We start from the raw sequence: 18,896 nt of genomic DNA, 5'->3' as shown, positions 1-18,896 counted from the left end.
TGGGGCTTCGCATATAGCAACCAAAAAACGCTGCAAGGGTTGTGAGGTACAGACTGCTAAAAACTAATCTCTCCTTTTTTGTATACAAAATAACCTTAGGATGACCAAAGGTTCAAAGATGACTGTGAGATAATTGAGAATGATGACTAATAAGATATCACAGGTATCTTGTTAAATAATGCACAAAAAAGGCAATGGCTCTTGGTTTTGTTCCCAAGGCTTTTTATAACTTTGGATAACCACTGCAGCACTCAGGTCATTCCTTAGTACTGCGCAGAAGACACTTAAAAGACAACCAACAGCAACGTTATCCTTACAAGAATTTGCAATAGTAAAATGAACTCAGTTAGCTGGGGGTGGATCAGGAAAGATATGCTTCCTTCATGGCAGTTAGTTACAGACATTATACAACCGGAAAAGTAGACCAAATATTTTGGAGACGTACTTCCTGTCAAATTCTTTGTAGGCTGTTTGTAACCATTTCAGAGATGGTTTATTTAGACTCTTCAGGCCATAGTGAAAGTAGACAACCGTATAATCATTCTCTACATACTGGTCCAGAGTATACTTTAAGTACCTGAGGAGAAAGATGACATTTTAGTTTTAAGCAGTTTTTAAAGCAGTAACTGAGAAACAAAATGTACTATTTTTTGCACAGTAGGCTAGTGACCGTAAATTCACATCTGCTTCAATGTATTTATCTAACAAGTTCATCTTCCTCTAGTGGCAGTGTTGCTAATAATTCCACATCACTGCAAAGCCTGAAATTTGAAAGAATGTATTTAGTTACAAAAGCTATGGTGCTCAAGAATCACTAAAAGACAAAGGCAACATGGGACTGTGTTTTCCAAGAACATTTTAAAAATATACATCTTAACTGACAGCTACTTCTATTTTGCTTTCTTCTGGTCTTTGTAAACTCATTCCTTTTAGTCAAGCAAGCTGTCATTTCAACTTTTCAAAATAATAAAGAATAAATCTTGGGTTTTCCTCTCAACTTAAAACTTTCTAAGTTCTTGAAAAATCCATTAGCCCTAATTACTGCCAATTACAACTTGTTACTGTAAACTGTTTTCTTGAATATATTTCCCTTTCCCTTGCTTGCACAGTGAGGACTGTGTTCATAGATCATTTCCCTCAAAACTAATTTAAAGAACTACATTACTTATCCCATCTTGAAATAATACTGCATGTTTTATAAGCAGATTTCTGTGTGTTCATTCTTTTATGGTATAGTTTAAGATGCTTTCTCTTCCCTTTGTCCTACAATTGAGAACACTGTATGCCCTATTACACAGCTCAACGATTCGAATAAATCAACGATAGAGGAGTACAATTTGGCCTCATCTCTTGCTGTGTCAGATTTCAACTTTCTCATGTCATTCTCAATGCTATCTTATTATTCTGTGACAGAGCCACAGCTATTGCTCTTAATTGTGTGTAAGCAATTTTCATTCAATATAATAGGTAGTTCCATGTGCCATTTATTAGGTTGTGGATATCTGCAAGTATCAAGGCCACTTTGGCTATCCACCTTTGCATGGAAAAGACCATAACTTTACTCTTACGCTATACTCCCACAGTCTCATTTATCTGCTTATTCCCTCAGCATACTGCAAATCTTAAGACTGTGAAGAGCCTGGGACAAGGATGGCAACTGCATTTAATATAATGCTGTTTTGATCCCTGACTTAAGTATTAATGGTATTTTAATGTAAGAAGTAGTTCTAACAGTCATTCAACACTTTCTAAAAAAGAGTTTGAAATTAAAATATACCTAAACAGATATTTTTACATACAGAGTGCCTCATGTTTTATGTTATAGCATGTAAATTCCTTGGCACATTGCATAGAAGAAGGCCTGTATTTCTAAAAATAATTAAGAGTTTTGTGGGCATAAAATAACCAGTATTTTTGCACAGTCAATTATCTGTTCCAAGGCTCTAACAGAATTGCAGGGACACTACAGATGATTTACCAAATCAATTCTTAAAGTGATTTCATCACAGAACACCTACCAATCCAGGCCTACTCTGCAGTTTTTTCTCAAAACTCAACATCCGGGTCCAACTACCCAAAAGCAGATCACTTGATAGTTATATTGCTAGCTTCACATTCAGACACCTGCCTTCAGTTCTCTGTTAGCACAGACCTTCCAAGCGAATTTGATGTGGGCTCAGCTACAGGAAAACATCTAAGTGTTCAAATCCAGAGGAGTCTAAGGGCTGGAAATCCTAGTTGCATCAAAGCGCCTCCTCACAGAACTGTGGAAAGGTTCTTAGATCTGGTAGCAACATGGTTTGTCACACTCCTTTCTTTGGCATTTCCTATTAATCACAGCACGTAGCTCCTCTAGGTGAGGAGCTGACCTGTGTGGCTCTTCCTCCTAGGTGCTAACACTCCCTCTATGCTACATAGGAAGCTCTGGCTTAAGGCTGTGGAAAGACCCTAGGTGTGAAGAGCATAGAAATCATGCAACATGTTCTCAAACACATCTCTTCAGTAATCTGCCTTCTAAATCCCTCTCTGTTTCTGAAAAGTTGAGATAACAGCACTTCGGTCCTTTCTAAAGGTTGTGGGTACTGACAGTTGAAAGGTGCTCAAACATTTTGGCAGTGGAGGCTGTACAAGAACTCCAGATAGGTTTAAAATGCTTAATAAGGACAGGACTCTCATGACACAACAGATCTCCTTGTAGTGACAAACTACAAGGTAGAAACATGTCCTGGTACCAAGTTTATAAGGAAGAATGTTGTGATTTTACGCATTCACAGCCTCTTTTAACACAAAACTCAAACATAACAAAGTGAGAGACATATAAAAATGTTCAGCCTAATATACTATACATAATACAGCTCTTTTTATAAAAGAGGAAAACCACTAAGATGTAAATAACTAACCAATGCTCTTGTTGAGTGATTTAGCAGATAAAGTATAACAAATTAAGGCAAACACTACTATTCATGAGAACATATGTACAGAGCACTAAAATACTAGAATTCCTCTTTCACTGGTCCTCTTCATAAATTCCATTTTTTAAATACAATCAGAATTCATTAATAAAATCAAAACAACAAGTTAATTTCAGTACACAGTGAATTGCTGCTTCTAGTCAAGATTGCAGGTGAAGCAACTCAGTTTCATCCACATCTCATTTACTTAATATTAACACTAGTAGGTCTTACATCCTTTTTTCATTTCACCCCTTGCCTCCTGCTTCTCCTCCCTGAAAGATCATGCATATGGAAACAAGCTAATAGAAGTTCACATAAAAAATGTAAAGTAGTCCACACAGGAGACTGAGAGAAACTTACTCCAGCAACCTGGTGTGATTGAGCTGATGCGAGGGGGGCATACGGCAGCAACTGAAGGTAATCACCTTCCTTCCAGAATTGTCATCACCTAGTGAACAAAACAGTTAGTAAAGACAATGCTCATTTACTTATGCAATGGGACCTCAGTGATCTGAATGAATGGCTTGTATCTTCCGATATTTGGGGCTACCTCTATCTCCCATTATTGCTCAAAACACACTGTGAAACTTCATTGTCAAATCACATGTTGCCTATGGAAAGCAATCTGCCCACCACTGCAGTGAAATGAAGCAGCCGGTGGGCGATGAGGAAGCTAAGCTGAGAAAGTCATATTCAAAGGTGGTGGTGCTCAGGTCCTGACAGGGAATACTTAAGTCCTCCTGCAGCATTCAGTCATAGAAGAAAACAGGCCTGCTTTCCCTAGTAGTCTTGGAAGTGACCTGTTTTCAAACTCTTCATGCTTTATTTCTGGAATTTATCAGAATACCACTCTTCCTGCAAGCACTTTGGGCATCTGCTTTGTCAGACTTCTAAGTCAGATTTTTTTTTAAAACAACTTAAGCTTTCTTAGATTCCAGACGCACTGCTACATTCAGATCACATTTAAAACACAACAAGCAAGGCATACAAGTATGCTTTTCATAACCTGAGGATTCCTAAGTGTCCATCCCTTAGTTCCTCTGACAAAGCATGTATTACTTCACTCAAGTACATTTAACCTTTGACTCATGACAGCTTCACCCCCACTGTCTGTATAGACAAGGTTGGTGTTCATGCCATGCCCACCCCACACCCAAGTTCCACTGTCTGGAAAGCCAGGTGCAGAGGTTAAGTCATGCTAGTACCGAAGGTAGCTCAGCACTGAAGAGTGTGAGGTGTTAAGATTTTAACATATATCTACATTAAAGATACTAATCCTGTTAAAGCAATACAGAAACATCCCAGAAAATGTTTAGACTGAGTTCATATTTCAGGCATTCTTGGTCTAATCTCAATGTTCTAACTAAACGATATTTAATACTTGCTTCTATTGCTACTAAAACAAAGTTGGCTTTGGTATCAGTAGGAGTAGAATGAAGTTAAGAATTTGGGGCTTTTTCATTATAATTCTGTTGTTCCCCTTTTGCCCCTAATTAAGTAAGCAGCTTTAATGAATAAATAAATAAAAAAAGTAGTAAAATGGGGGAAGTTAAATCTATAATGGAGTCACTTATGAATAAATAAAACCATATGAGCATTTTTATGACAACTGGGTAGAACAGCTCCAAACCACTTCTTAAGCTGTTCTAATTTGTATTACTGATGTTGGTTCAAATTACTTGATCTGAACAAACAGAACTCTTCCCAGCTTTGCAAACACTCATTTTCCATGAAAACCCAACGCTGATAATAACATGCTTTCCTTCATTCAACTCAGGAAAAGGTGGCTGTCCTCACCTGAGAGACTCCACGCTAAGAAAAAAAAAAATCCTGTATTTGCTGTGTCCAGTTCCTAGCTAGTTGTGCTCAACAGAGGTTATGATGGTTCAGCACCTAAATAAACCCATTCCATTTCAGGTGCAGAAGGATAAAAGGGAGGGAAGAGGTGAGATTAACGCTTAATGACTTTTCACAGATGAACATGGACTGCGAGACACCTTCTGCATTATCAATTCCATGCCTCTTATCACCAAGAACCGTACCACATAATCCTTCCATTGATTCGTTGAGCATTATCTTAAAAAACAGTCAGGTTTTTGTGTTTCTTGCTCCTTCTGCTCACTGCTTTGACAATTAGCAATCTGCTTTCTCAATCCCAGTCTAAAAGTCATAGCAAATTTGTACAAATTTACTCATGTGACAATGACATCACTCAGCTGAAGCAGCACTTCTCTTTCAGTACTATTTACCATTCCAAAGGACTCTCTAGACAATAATCATAACCCCTTCTCAGCCTGTATTTTACTACCTGTAAACACGTTAGATCTTCTACCTCTTCCCCAACCTAGCTATTCATTATCCTGCTCCAATCTGAATGCATCTTTCCTAAACACAGATGACAAGAGTTAGATAATAAATCACAGATGAACATCACATACAGGACTTAAAAAGATTTCCTAATAATATCATTGTCTTTACTGAAAACCAAGATGAAGTATTAATTTAGTTTGACAGTTATAGCTGGATTATCTCTGATGGCCACCCCACTCATTCCACAGAAGATCACTTCTCTCTTTTTTTATTTTTATAACCAAAGAACCTTTTGCTATTTGCTTTAACATCCTTTAAAGATCTAACACAGCTTGAATTTTGGTAGTTATCACTTTAGTCCTATAGTTTTGACTTCCAACATATAGCTTTCTCTGCTGGCTGGTTCTTTTTTGTCTGACTGCTTATCTTTATTATCTTTCTCAAAGGGGTTTTTTCATCCCACAAAGCCTGGTGTCCCTTCCCACATTAAACATAAATTCTGACTGCTGGGTTAAATAAGGTGCTTGAGCATCACTAAAGGAAGAATATGCACAACATCACAATTATATGTACTCAGGTATGTCTGCATATTGTTCTTAAACAGACCATAAAAATAACTTCAAGAAATAAATTGTCTTATTTGATATTCTCAGAGTAGTTATAAAGACATTATAATGTGACATGCATTAGTATGAATGATGTATTAAAAGTAAAACATTAATAAAAGATTGTTCTCTAAATCATTAGTTGTTTGTGAAAAAAAATGCTGTGTTACAATGCACTGTAGAATATAATTTATTTGTAAGAGACAATCATGAGCAAAATAAATCTAAGAAAGGTTTCCAGTTAAATTACTAAATGAGTCACTAATTATTACTGTTGGTCACAATTAAAAGCCAGAAAAAATAACCAGCTTTATAAAAGACTGCAAACAGATACACTTAGAACATAAACGTAATTGCCCAGTTTCAATAATGGAAAAACCAAGGCAGAGAAACTTTTCCAAAATTACCATCAGAGCAGAGCACCTTGTTCTCCCACCCTGCAGTGATACACATGCCACAAAAACAAACCAGAAAAGGTGACCAAGAACCTCAACTCCATTAAAACCTAAATAAAGCAGTGCCAGCTTCTCATTAGTGATGACAGCTAATGAAAGGAAAAGAGGCTGTTCTTTCTTCATAGGCATCAATAATGTTTTGAACAACATCAAATTTTAACGTGACACATGAAGTGCTGATCAAAACAGAAGCAGGCTTTCCTTGTCCTCCATCAGAAGGGCTGCGAAAATGCCCATCGCATTTGCTAGAGTGCTTGCTTCCCAGTCCAGCATAGTTTCAATCCCATGACCTTGAGGATCGAATTTTTACCCAAACATATGAAAGTTCAGTTTGAAGGGTAAAGTGGGGAGTGACAGTTATCTGCACATTCAGTCAGCAACTGGAAGTATGCTGATTTTCCATCTGCACCGAGTGTATTTTTATGCCACAAAACCCGTATTTCCCTCCTACTTAGACTTCAACAAGTTAGAACTGAAAGATGCCTCATTATCTACAGGGGATAAAGCAAAAACAGAAGTGCAATTTCAGCTTTGCTCATTGATGTTTCACTTTTAGGTAAAAAACGAGTTTTGTATTAACTTACTTTATTTCACAGTCACCAAACACTTTCAGATGAAAGCTGATAACTTCCTTTATGCTCTCCGGAAAATGTGCTCCTCCCCTCTTTCTGCACTGGTTTTGAGCTCCAAATATTCAGGAGGCATTCCCAAAAACTGAGTGTCTTAACTGCTTGGGCACTCACACTCCTCCAGCCACCTACCTACACCTTTTTAAAAGGTGTCTCAGATTTTGCCCTCATGCAGAGAAAAGGTCTAGTAGGCTTCTCTCACCCATGGGTAGGAGGCTCCTGCCTTTAGATCGGGCACTTGCTATCGTGCAGACGCATTCCCAGGCAGCCTCAGGATTATCAGCTGCGCTGGCCGCAGAGCCACATGTGGGAGCACAGCGCGGTGATGCCAGCCTCCCTGCGCTCGGTGAGTAAAGAGGGGTGTGTAGAGCATGCTGTCCAGAATAAGATTTACACACATTAAAATACAAGCTATCTGCTGGGGTTTTATTTGTCTGGATTTTACTGAAAGAGACATGAATCATACGTTGCTTTTGATATGAAATTTTGCAGTAGGAAAAAAGAAGAGTTACAATAAGACACGGGGAAGAGCAAGTGGGAAAAGGGATTGTTCTACTTAATTAAGAATTTGGATGGCACAGCACTTCCTAACTGCTTCTTGCAAATGAAAAGTTTTTTTCTAATGATACAGCTCATTCCAATTTGCAAATGAGATCTTTTGAATGCTGTAATTTTAGCATGTCTTTTTAAGAGCTTTTGTTCTGATGACACTAAACACTACTATTTTATAAGTGAAAAATGAAACATCATTTTACTTCACTGAAGCTTGTCATCATCACATTACAGCAAAGTGAGAATCTAGAGTCAACAGAAGTTTTGCCATTGGTTTCAATGGGAGTAGAAGCAGGGTCAAAATCCAGGGGACTTGCCACAGTGGTGGCAACACTTGCTCACGTATTTGTTTCTTTCACAGAATTTAAGCTAGAGAAGACGAATCTAAACCTCAATTACACTATGTTAAATGGTGAGACGAACTGTGCTTCCAAGCCTCCTGCTATTCTCTACAACTCACAGAAATATGGGGTCGCAAAAAAAACCATTATGAAACTTCTGTGTTTTGCCGAGGCTGAGTAATGGACAGCAAATACATCCACAACTAATCCACTATGGGTCTAACCCACTATGGGGCTCCCATCCACAATGGCAAGTTAAGGAATACACAGCCAAGATAACACACCTGAGTCTCAACATTAGCAAGAGAAGCTTATACCTTTGGCTGTAGATATTTGAGTCCTCTTCTTCCTCGCACTGATCACCTTGGCTGATCATATGAAAATATATTACAATGGATATTAGTCAGCTTAAAGTGAAGTATTAAAATATCCATTGTAATGTTTATGCTTTGGGACAGAGACCAGATCCACCAAGGAAATACAGAGAATGACATCAACTCTATATTCCAAGAGTCAACTTGGTTTGATTTCACAAAGTTCCCTTTTTGCGTTCGTTCCTCTGGATTCCATTCATGTACACCTGTTTACTTAGAAATCAACTTTCTGTGAGAGGATTGCACCTGTACTGCACCTGGTCAATTCTGGAAAAAGCTAAAATTGCGATTAAAATCAAGTACACGCTCAGATGTCTTTGTAAATAGGAATGACTATAAGTGAATGTTCAGGAGATTTCCTGTATCAGGAAGCTTGTTCATTCCCCTCAGAAAGCAATGATTCCCTATCAAAGATTCCTTCATGACCAATTTTGCTTTTAAATTTTGTCTAAGAAAAATACTTATGACATAGCACATTTTCTTCAGATCATCCGAAAGCAAAAGGATAGCTGGATTTTTTTATGTAATTAATTATTTACATTTTATCTGTGCTCTTCTTGAAGTATGTAAAGTAAGTTCTAATAAGGGTGAGTTAAAGCCATTCCTGAAACTAACCTCTCTAATATCAGTACAGTTATATCTGGCTGACTCTCTGGACTAGAACAATGGTCTAGTCTTAAAGAGGGTACTGAAAATCAAAACTGCTTTCAGTCATGCAAAACTAAGTGTTCTGATAATTCACAGAAAGTGTAAAAGAAAATTTAAAGCCAGCAAAGAAACAGTAGAATAGGAAAGGGAATATAATTTACATTTACTTGGTAAAGGGGAAATAGTGCTAGGCTTTTCTTTTTAATAAGGTATATTCAGCTGCAGAATGACTTGTGGTATATTGTCAGGATACCCAAACCTAAAATTAAGTTCACATTCGAATTTGGCATTTTGAGCCATCGTTTATTTTAGCAAGCCTGTTGCTCTATTAAATGATGTTTAAAGCAGAACCATTATATTTTCTCAGATTCAACAAGAAAGCCCATCCACATATTATGTCTTTAAAAAAGACGCTACAGGTTACAATCTGATGTTCAAAGAGAGGAATCTGGTAAATAAGGATTTGTTTCTTTTCACATTCTGAGAAGAATATAGTTGGAGAAAGAAGCAACAAAACTGGTGCAGAATGTGGAAAACCCAAGTGCAACCCCTGCCTAAAGAATTTGAACCCCTGTTTCTCTCACTCAGGGAAGTTTCCTCTTCACTAGAGCAGGGAATACTTTTCATTAATATGAACATTTATTCTGGAGCTCCTCTCATAGCCATTGAGACAAAAACATGACAATATCCAAATAGTTAGGGCACACTTTGTGAAGTGCAAAGCCCACAAATCTGCTCTTCTGCTGCAAACAGGTTATGATCCAGAGCCCTCAGATTCTTTCTTGAAAAGTGCCCAAGTCTTGGGCCTCTCCAGTTGATTTTTTGTTTTCCCAAAAGGGTACTCATGAAATAATGTCAGAGATACTGAATTCAGGAATAGCCTTTGCAAATAAAAAGATCAACAAAGTACATCTTTTAAGGAAAAAAAAAAAAAAATCTTTAGCCCTGTTCTTTCCTGTGGCACTGCAATTTACAGACCACAGGTCTGCTCCTGAAGGTATTGCAAGAAGTAGCAAAGCTGCCACTGAGATGGACTGAAAATTATTAGGACTAGTGTCTTAGGCTTGTTAGGTAATTCACTAGTTTCTCCTTACGTGTTACAAAAACTAAATTACAACTTTACCTTTCACAGTCTGATCTACATAATACTATTCTAATCAGTTTCTAGTGCACTGATTCAAAATCAGAAAAGGGTATGAAATCAACTGGATCTTGAAGAAAAATACGGACAGTCTCTGTATACAAAGACCCAGGATGGATACCTGAAATCGTCAAATATATAGAGTAATAAAAGTCTAAGAAGGGAAATAAAGATTTAAAACAATAATGGACTTCAATTCCATTAAAAAGTTTTGTCTAACACATAAAAGGATGTCACTGGCAGTTAGTGAAAACACAAGCATCACAGACAGAGTCCTCATAAATAAGCAAGTATTCAAAAAAGGTACTGCAAAAAGTTGTCAGCAATCATACTATAGAAGCAAACGATAGAAAATAAGGAAGCTTGATGCATCATATATGCTTATACGTCCCTAGCTTTTTGCCAAAAAGAAAAATAATCTTGAGTTTCTTTTTAAGCAACAGATTGAAATTTCTCCTTCAAAATAGAAATAAAAAGAACCAGCACTGCAGCACTGTTCCATTTACATATGCTTAGTCAGCTGCACATTGGTATTAGTGACATAAATCAGTCCATAATGAATAAGGAATCATTAAAGCTTACATCTTTTTAAAATGTTCCCTATTCTTATTTAATTAATTGTATTTTCACACTGTATGAATACAACTCAAAAAATCTCCTTTGCATATATAGTCAAAGCTATTGTTATGGAAAGCAGGTACAAATCATTTTAATTTGTGAGATGCAGGAAGGAATTTTAGATTTTTTTTGTTTAAATTAACTGTTGGAAACTGGATGACTGTAAAAGATGAATAAATTACTGCAAATATTTCCACCTAAATTCTTTCTTTTTCTTCAATCATTTCAAACAATCCATCTCATTGTCTTTCAATCACAGAATTAAAACTGAAGGAACAGCTTTCAGAATTGCTTTAGAACAGCTATTCCAAACACTGAAATTGTATTTTGTCTTATTCAAAGGAATTGTTAAAATCATTATAAACCAGGTATAAATAATTTTATAATTATAAATTATAAATTAAAATATAAATTAATAATTTTAAAATTATTTCCTTCAAAAGGTACTGGCCCTTTCCAAGAGAGGAAGGAGATCTGAAGAGCTCATCCTTTCCTCACTCAAATCTAAATCCAGACAACGTTCAAACCTGACTCCACACCAGTTAACACCGGGAATAGGGAGGTCTCATTTTGTGGAGGTGAAGCATGTCTTTGGATCATATTTCACCCTCCCCGTGTTCTGCATTCACATGCACACCTTTGAGTTCTCTTACATCCCACTATCAGAGCTGTTGTAGAGGGTGCAGACTGCTTTCTGAAGCATGGCTCCTGGCTTGTGCTTCGCATTTAAATTGTCCAGTAGACTTGCAAAACCCCATCATATATTTCTGACTGAAATAGCAGCTAAAGTCACTCTTTTCTGAGCTTAAACAATGGGCAGGGGACACTTTTTCCCTACAAAGGGCTGCAGCGTTAAGGACAAAACCATCAGAGAGAATCCAACATTACAGCCAAGATTCATGATGTGAATATCTCTATTTGCTTCAGTGAATTTAAACCAGGAGTATACCTAATGTTTGCACTTTATTCCAAGCAAACCCTGATACAGAGCAAGTTCCAAGATGGAACTACGGATGCTACAGCTAGGTCTCTTTAAAAAACACTGTGGTTTTCACTCCACTGTACTGAAGCACATTCCCATTTTCTTACACAGGAATAAGGCATATGCATAATATGAAGCCAGGTGGGACTGCTCAGGAAAGGGCAGGCTGGTTATCATTCTGCCCCCACCACATGTTCTCTGTCTCATCATCAGTAAAAGCATGAATTTTTAAAAGGAACTGTTCCAGTATATTTCATCTTCTCATTCCAAAATTTTCCCCTTTTTTGAGTTCCCCCACCATTTTAACTCTTCCAAGTGAAATGACAGAGTCCTCCGAGACTATGAAAATTACATTTTTTGTTTTCCTTGGTAGTAAGTAAACTTTTATTTATTTATTTATAAATCAGAAGGGAATGTCTTATTGGCCAGTTGAGGAGAACTTAGTAAGATTGCCAGCTTGTTCCTTTTGCTCCCAGTATGAAGGGATGGAGAAGAGGAGCTTTGTCTAAGCACAGATTCAGGGGTTTCAGCTCATCGCCTGCCAGATCTGCCCATAGCTGCAAGAATGACAATGGTTCCTCCAAGGAAAATGAACACACAAGGACCCTTTAGAATTAATTATTTAGAACAAATATCAAGTGCTTATGACTTCAAGGGCAGCTTTGAGTGAATGAAGAACGAGAATCAACAACAAACATTTACTAAATACCTGTGCATGATTAAAGTTGAAGCAGTAAATACATGGCCCACCATAACTTGATGCTGACTATACCAGCAGGAGAAAAAAAAAAAAAAAGTCTTGAAGATCTCCTTTAAAGCACTATCATGTAGCTGTGTCTAATACAGCAGACGGGAGAGGTTCTTAGGTGGACAGTTACAGTGACTCTGGAGTATCCAGAGCGTCTGTTAACACATCTATTTCACACTTTGTCACTTTGACCTCAATGGTTTCATTAACAACTTTTCTATCTTGGTACTTCCCCCATCCCAAAATTGGTGCTTGAGTGAGAAACATCCTAGTGGGTTAGCAGGTAGTAGCTTTTGAATTGCACGAATATGAATCTTTTATTCCCTTGTTTATGGATTTGAGTCTTACGTTGGGGGGGTTAGTTTTGAAGAAGGTAAAAGGTAATTATTATCCTTAACTAGCTTCATGAAGAGAAGCTACTATGGGTAAAATTCTCCTCTCGCTATAGTCAGAAGTCAAATCACCACAAATTTCACTGTCCTAGTCAATCATACCTCACTAGAGGACTGGTTTTGCTGAAGTTCATATTCACCAGGATGACACCCTGTTTATGGCTTGAATTCAGGAAAGTGCGTATGTACAATCTGGGTTCATCGTTTTCTGGAAAAATCATGATCTAGACTCACTGAAGTAGGAGATACAAAAGTGTGCACAATATAACACAACCTTAGACTTCATTAAGATGAGCAGTGTTAAATACTGCTATTTTTCTCTTATTGTATACATTTCTTTAGTTCAGGATTGTGACTATTAATCCTATTTTAACACGCACATCGATGCCAAAAATAAGCCAAAAGGAAAAAAATATGCAATACATACTTTAAAAAGGTGCTTTTATATCATAAATATGCCTGCCTGTCTTGTATGTTGCCAGAATGTTTTAAAAATAAATAACTGTAAACATTCAATGATCCAATATTCAAATATGCTATGTACCCATAGCTTCTCTCCATGTCACAACAGAAAGTCAGGTGATAAATGCAGTTAACATTTATGTCAACAGTTTCCTTTCTGCCTTGTATAGTTTTTATACAGTAACCCATATCTCTTCACAGTTGCACACTTCAGGTTATTCAGAAAACAAAACAGCTTATCACAAATAAAGTACAGATCTGTTACAGCCACAGTTAGGCTTTAGATTATAATATACTGCTATAGTTATATTTTAAAGCAAGATTAAGCTCAATATTTGGCTCATAATTCACCTGTAGAAAAGCACTGAGCTCACATAGTATGTTCAGCTGCTTTTCAGGATGAAGGCTGAAAGCATCAACATGATTCTTATGCATCACCTTGAGGAGTACAGTAAAAAAAATGTGGTAAGGGGTCTAAGTAAGTGTGAAGCAGCAGTATTTTTCCAAACATACCTGCTAACTGGATGATGCCATGTCTTGCAACATCATAGTAAGGGTGATTGATATTTAGCTCAGGATCCTCAAGTGGTGGAGGCATAAATGTTTCTTCCTGTTCTGACCACGTATCTTCCGCTTCATCCTTCTGCAGTTCTGAAGGAGCAAACAAGAATGCTTACATGCTAATGAACAAAGAAAAACTTTTGCCTCTGATACATTATTGAAGGGTTGAATTTCATCTCAGTTTGACAAAAACACAGGCCTTTATCACCATTTGCTGCAGTTTCAAATCAGTTTCTTGCTTTTTACCCTTCTTCATGTTTGGGAAAGTAACCCTTCAATACCTCAAAGCTACCTTCACATCCTCCTTAAGATTACTATCTGCCATGATGCTCACAAAAATCTCAACAATAACCGAACAGCTGGCATGCTGTGACCTTGTTATGCACAACTGCTGTTGTCTTCTCATAATGTCCTACACTCCCACAATCTGCTTGCTGCATCCATCTACAGCTTCTTGTTACTTCAAGGTTGTCCAAATGGGGAAGTCAAAGTTTCAGTACGCTAACATGTGCTTTGACAGCTACTCCACATTAACACCCCATGTGAACGCTCTCAACTCATTACTTTGCATAAAGGTAGCAAATTGCAAAGAGATCTCCATCCCACCTCCCGCAAAACCCACTGTTTCCTTGAAATCCCTTAACGTTCTGAAGCTGCAATAGGCAAGGCAGCCAAATGCCGATCCAGCATATATTCCATCTAGAGGCCAAGCCAAGGTGTAAAAGTCTGTTCAAAAGCCCAGTGAAATCAATGGGCACCGTTCCCCCAACTTCAGTAGTTTCTGGACTAGATCCCTGAGTTAAAATCTACTCTGCACTGAAATCAGCAACACAAAGTCAACCAATGCTGTTCGAGAGTTTGCTTATTTTGTTTTGTTTTCCAAACTGTGCTAAGGTTCAAAGAGAGCTGATCCAAAGTACGTATCCAGATGAACACAGATTCTGGGATGATTACCACCATTAGCATTCCTACACTATTCAAATGAATAGTTTTCTAGAAACTGACTGGAAAAATATTATATTGACACATTAACACACAAGTGTCTTAGTGGCTTAAGAAAAGAAAAGGTACACGTAAAGAAAAAAAAATTAATGCTCTGATAAGGTGCACCACCCCCTCTATATCATCCATCTCTTTTATCATGCAAGTTTTAATAAGGTAGAATTAACAGTTTTATCTATAACAGTATTAGTGTCACTTTAAAAAGTACTTCAGGAATATTTTCCCTTCTGATCATCTGTGTATTTCGTATGTCTTGACCAGCACGAAAGAAACACTAGCACAGAGAGAATATATTAAGTATTGATTTCAGCCAGATTTATGTGCCAGTAACTAATAAGTGCTAGAGAAAAACTCTTACTAAGTATTTTGGAATGCTTTCCACTCACAGCTTCCCAGTATCTTTCTATCCTATAAACAACCACATGAAAGCTTTATTGTCTCATTTTTATTTTTAACATGATTTGTACCAAAAATGCATTTCACAAGGATGAAAAATGCCAGTAGTGGCTAGGCTTCTCAAAGACAAAGAAGAGTCAGGAACATATGTACTACTTTTACATTTCTTTAGGTCTGAATTCACATTAAAGTCTCCTCAGAAAATAAATTATCAGTCCTATAGGAAAAAAAAAAAAATATATATCTGCTTTTAAAAATACACCATTAGAGTCCTCCTCATACACACAAGAGTTAAAATTCTTATTAGCATCTCCAAAATGTGTATTTTTCTAGCCTTTAAAAGTGTAACATATATGAAAAGCTACACTAACCTTAACTGAAAAAGTATTCTTTCACTTTAAAGAATGTATTTGTCACAAGAACCAGGAATAACAATACAAACATATTGCAGTATATAAATTTCACATTTTTTTTCCTTTTTATATATTTAAGTCATGTTAAAATTCAGAATAAGGTATTTTGTCTAGTAGGGTGGGGTGAGGTTTTTTCTCCCGCCACATCTGAGCACAGTAACCACTTAAAGTAACAAAAAGTTGCAAAGGGGAGAATGAAAAAGAAATAGAAAATGCTAGTCTATGCCGATGTGAAGCAGGAGCTGCGAACGATTTACTAGAATCCACTGAAACTTAACAGGCCTGATTAAAAGTGAAATGTATATTCCATTAAACACAAGAGAAACATACCATGTTACCTACAGTACAGAGAGGCAGAGACTAACTCCTTTTGTAAAAAATTATTTTGTACTATGCATAAAAATAGACACATTTCCAAAAAGTAGGGGTAAGGATTTGCAAGCAAAGTATACATATCAAGCTATCTGGCTTTGCGATGTAGCAAAGAACTAGAGGAGCAAAGTAAATACACATGCCCAGTTATTCACAGGGACTAAAGAAGTCCCAACATCTACTGAAAAGCTAGTTAACCCTAACCTAGTAAAATAATTCTTTGCATATTCTTTTTCTTTTCCTGTTGTTTTGTTTTTTTTTTTAAACGTGAGCAAGAGGACTGAAGCTTAAGAGATGTTTCACAATAAACACAAATAAAAAAGATAATTCATTGTTCCAAACTGAGGGAGACCTCAGCTCCATTTTTCTCCTGTAAATGATAGAGGAGTTTATTGCCCTGCTCCATGAGCCATAGCAGAGGCTCATCTGTTACTACGCATGCTGTTACCACTGTTCAACCCAGGCTGGGAGACAACATGAGGTGCCTGATCCAGAGCGTGCCAAGGCTGAGAGCAAAATTGCTTTTAGTGGATTTTGAATCAGGCCCTAGGAATAAAAAGCCAGTCTGCTGCTGCTGAAAGACACAACATGGAGAAATCAGAGCTAAGGTGAGGGACAGGGAAAGGGAGACTGAGGTGGAGGGCCAGGGCCAGAGCTCTGGAAAACCGTTGCTCTGCATTTCAGGCTGGCATTCTCAAAAACCCAAGGAAAAAAAAAAAGTAACACTGATCTTTCAAAATGATGAGGCCCCTAATGCCATGGTCATACTGCTCAGCTCAACTAGCAACTTTGGAGATAACATATAATACAGCCATCTCTGTGCTCATTCAATACTTGTCTCTTTGGAGTAATGACTCCCATTTGTGCCACAACATGATGATGGTGATATTCCAATAGCCTAGAATTGCACTAGGAACATCTACCAATAATTCATAAAAGCTGCATGTATTAAACTAACCTTCAACCCTAATGGCTTTAATAGGGTACACATCAGTACAGTGGCTGTAACTCATATTGGATTACTCCAAGAAGTATTACAAAATGCTGGTGAAGCCTCTCACTTACTGAAGATGCTCTATTCAATCACCTGCAACTCTACACATATGCCATCTGAAGTAGAATAAAAAAGTATTTACCTATTTCAGCTAACTTCTCATAGTCAATCTCAGACATGTTTCTCCTTAGGAACAAGTCCATGCAGATCTTGCTAACTGATTCTTGCAGGATGAAATGGTCCTTGGGTCAAGCCTACAAAAATAAACACAAGTAGCTGTCATCACAATGTGGCATATTTTACACACTATATAGATGTAAAAAGAAAACACAAAAAACCCCCACAAGTCCTACTGCCCACTTACTGTTGAGGAACCAGCTCATCTGCATTTGGGCACCATTTTCTTACAAGAAGGACTATTAGAAAAGTATTTTAAAACAGTGGTCCAAAAAAAGAAAAGCTATGTATAATAACAAGACTTTCAACAAATCAACCTGTTTTTATTTCAGAGGGGTTGTTCTTCAAAATACTTACATATTACACATTTTTAATTATAAACATGAGAATTGCAGATTAATTCACCTCTAGAAACAACTTAAACCTTATTTTTTTCTTAAATTTATTTTTCTAATGAAGAAGATATATATACTCCATACCTTCACACCAAAGTCACTTAGCCTATAGCAGTTTTAAGTTTATTAGAGGAAATGTTCTATACCTCACATTTCACATGAAAGAGCTTCATGAAAATGTCAAGTGAGTATTAACATACAAAAAACTGAAAACACAGAAGTTCCTGTGCGTAATCACTGTTTTTTGTCAAATGCTCTGCAGAGCCCTTTGTAAACGCAATACTAAGTAACACACCCAAAGTGAGCATCAGGAGCAAAGCAAAGAATATGATTTAGAAGATCTGCTTTCCCAAGCAGCTGCTCCCAAAGGCAAAATGAGTACTTCCCTTAAATTAAAAATCCAGACTCGAGGGTGGACGTGAGAGAAATTGAGCTTTTATAACTGTCCTTTTAATTTAATTAAAAACCTGTTTCGCACCAGTTTGTTTTCATCTAAACACGCTAGACAAAAAGAAAACAGGCAAATTAATGGCTTGGTTGTTGGGAAAAGACATACAAAAGCATGTTTTTCTCCTCTGCCAAGAGGTTAGATTTTGTATTGCTACTTCAAAGCACTGAAATTGGGAAATTATTTTGGACCAAAAGAAAAAAAAAAAAAGACTAGCCAGTTTGCCTGCTTCTTGCTGCCCACTCTGCACATCCCACAACTTAAGTAGATCTATTCCAGACCCACAAGGCTGAAGTCTAGACACTGCCCTTTCTTTTTAACCACAGAACGGATATATAAGTAGTTTTCTAGAAATAAAATATCAGCATAGCAAGTAAACTTCTGATACTGCATGCCTGAACTAGAGATGGATCCTAACCAGCTAATGCAAAAGTCTGTCCTTTGGGTTTACCCTTTGCGTCCTTGCATATGACTACGGCTCCCAGGTACTACAGTAAAACAAGTCCCTGCTAACATTCATAATTTTTGAAAGAGCTTCTGATGGCTAAGAATCTTTTCCATGAATTTTCAAAATTTCACAGATCTGATACTACTGTAATAGTAATTATCACCAAAGGCAACCATGCATTTCCATAACTTGCTGCACTGCAGATAAAATATGAACATTGTTCTACCACTTTGAAGATTTTTCAAATGCTCATCAACTGTTTTATAACAATCTTATTTGTTTCGTGTTGAAAATAATTATCTTCATTTACAGGAAACTCTCAATGTAGAAGCACATACACAGGGAAAAGTCCCATTAAGTTCAAAAGAGAAAGTTTTGCAATTTCTCACTAAGCAACAGTTTTCTGAAGAAACAAAAGCAATTCTGGGCCAGATATATTTCATTTCATGTTAATTTTACCACATGGCATTCAAAATCAT

The 18,896-nt window shown here is 37.1% G+C and overlaps 1 protein-coding gene across 1 annotated transcript in view; it reads right to left on the bottom strand.

Annotated features, from left to right (window-relative positions):
* Window positions 1-17,128, bottom strand: part of LOC309408651 (rho GTPase-activating protein 8-like) — a gene marked incomplete at both ends in the record, with an annotated part of 58,051 nt that extends 40,923 nt beyond the window's left edge. Inside the window, 4 exons of the mRNA XM_082004546.1 lie at window positions 446-577; window positions 3,315-3,402; window positions 13,725-13,862; window positions 17,092-17,128. Coding sequence (XP_081860672.1) covers window positions 446-577; window positions 3,315-3,402; window positions 13,725-13,862; window positions 17,092-17,128 — 395 coding nt within the window. The remainder of the gene's footprint in view (window positions 1-445; window positions 578-3,314; window positions 3,403-13,724; window positions 13,863-17,091) is intronic.
* Between the last annotated feature and the right edge of the window lie 1,768 nt (window positions 17,129-18,896).

The sequence above is a fragment of the Phaethon aethereus genome, assembly GCF_964289735.1.
Source record: "Phaethon aethereus genome assembly, chromosome: 1".
Taxonomy (NCBI): Eukaryota; Metazoa; Chordata; class Aves; order Phaethontiformes; family Phaethontidae; genus Phaethon; species Phaethon aethereus.
This window is presented reverse-complemented; position numbering and strand designations above follow the sequence as displayed.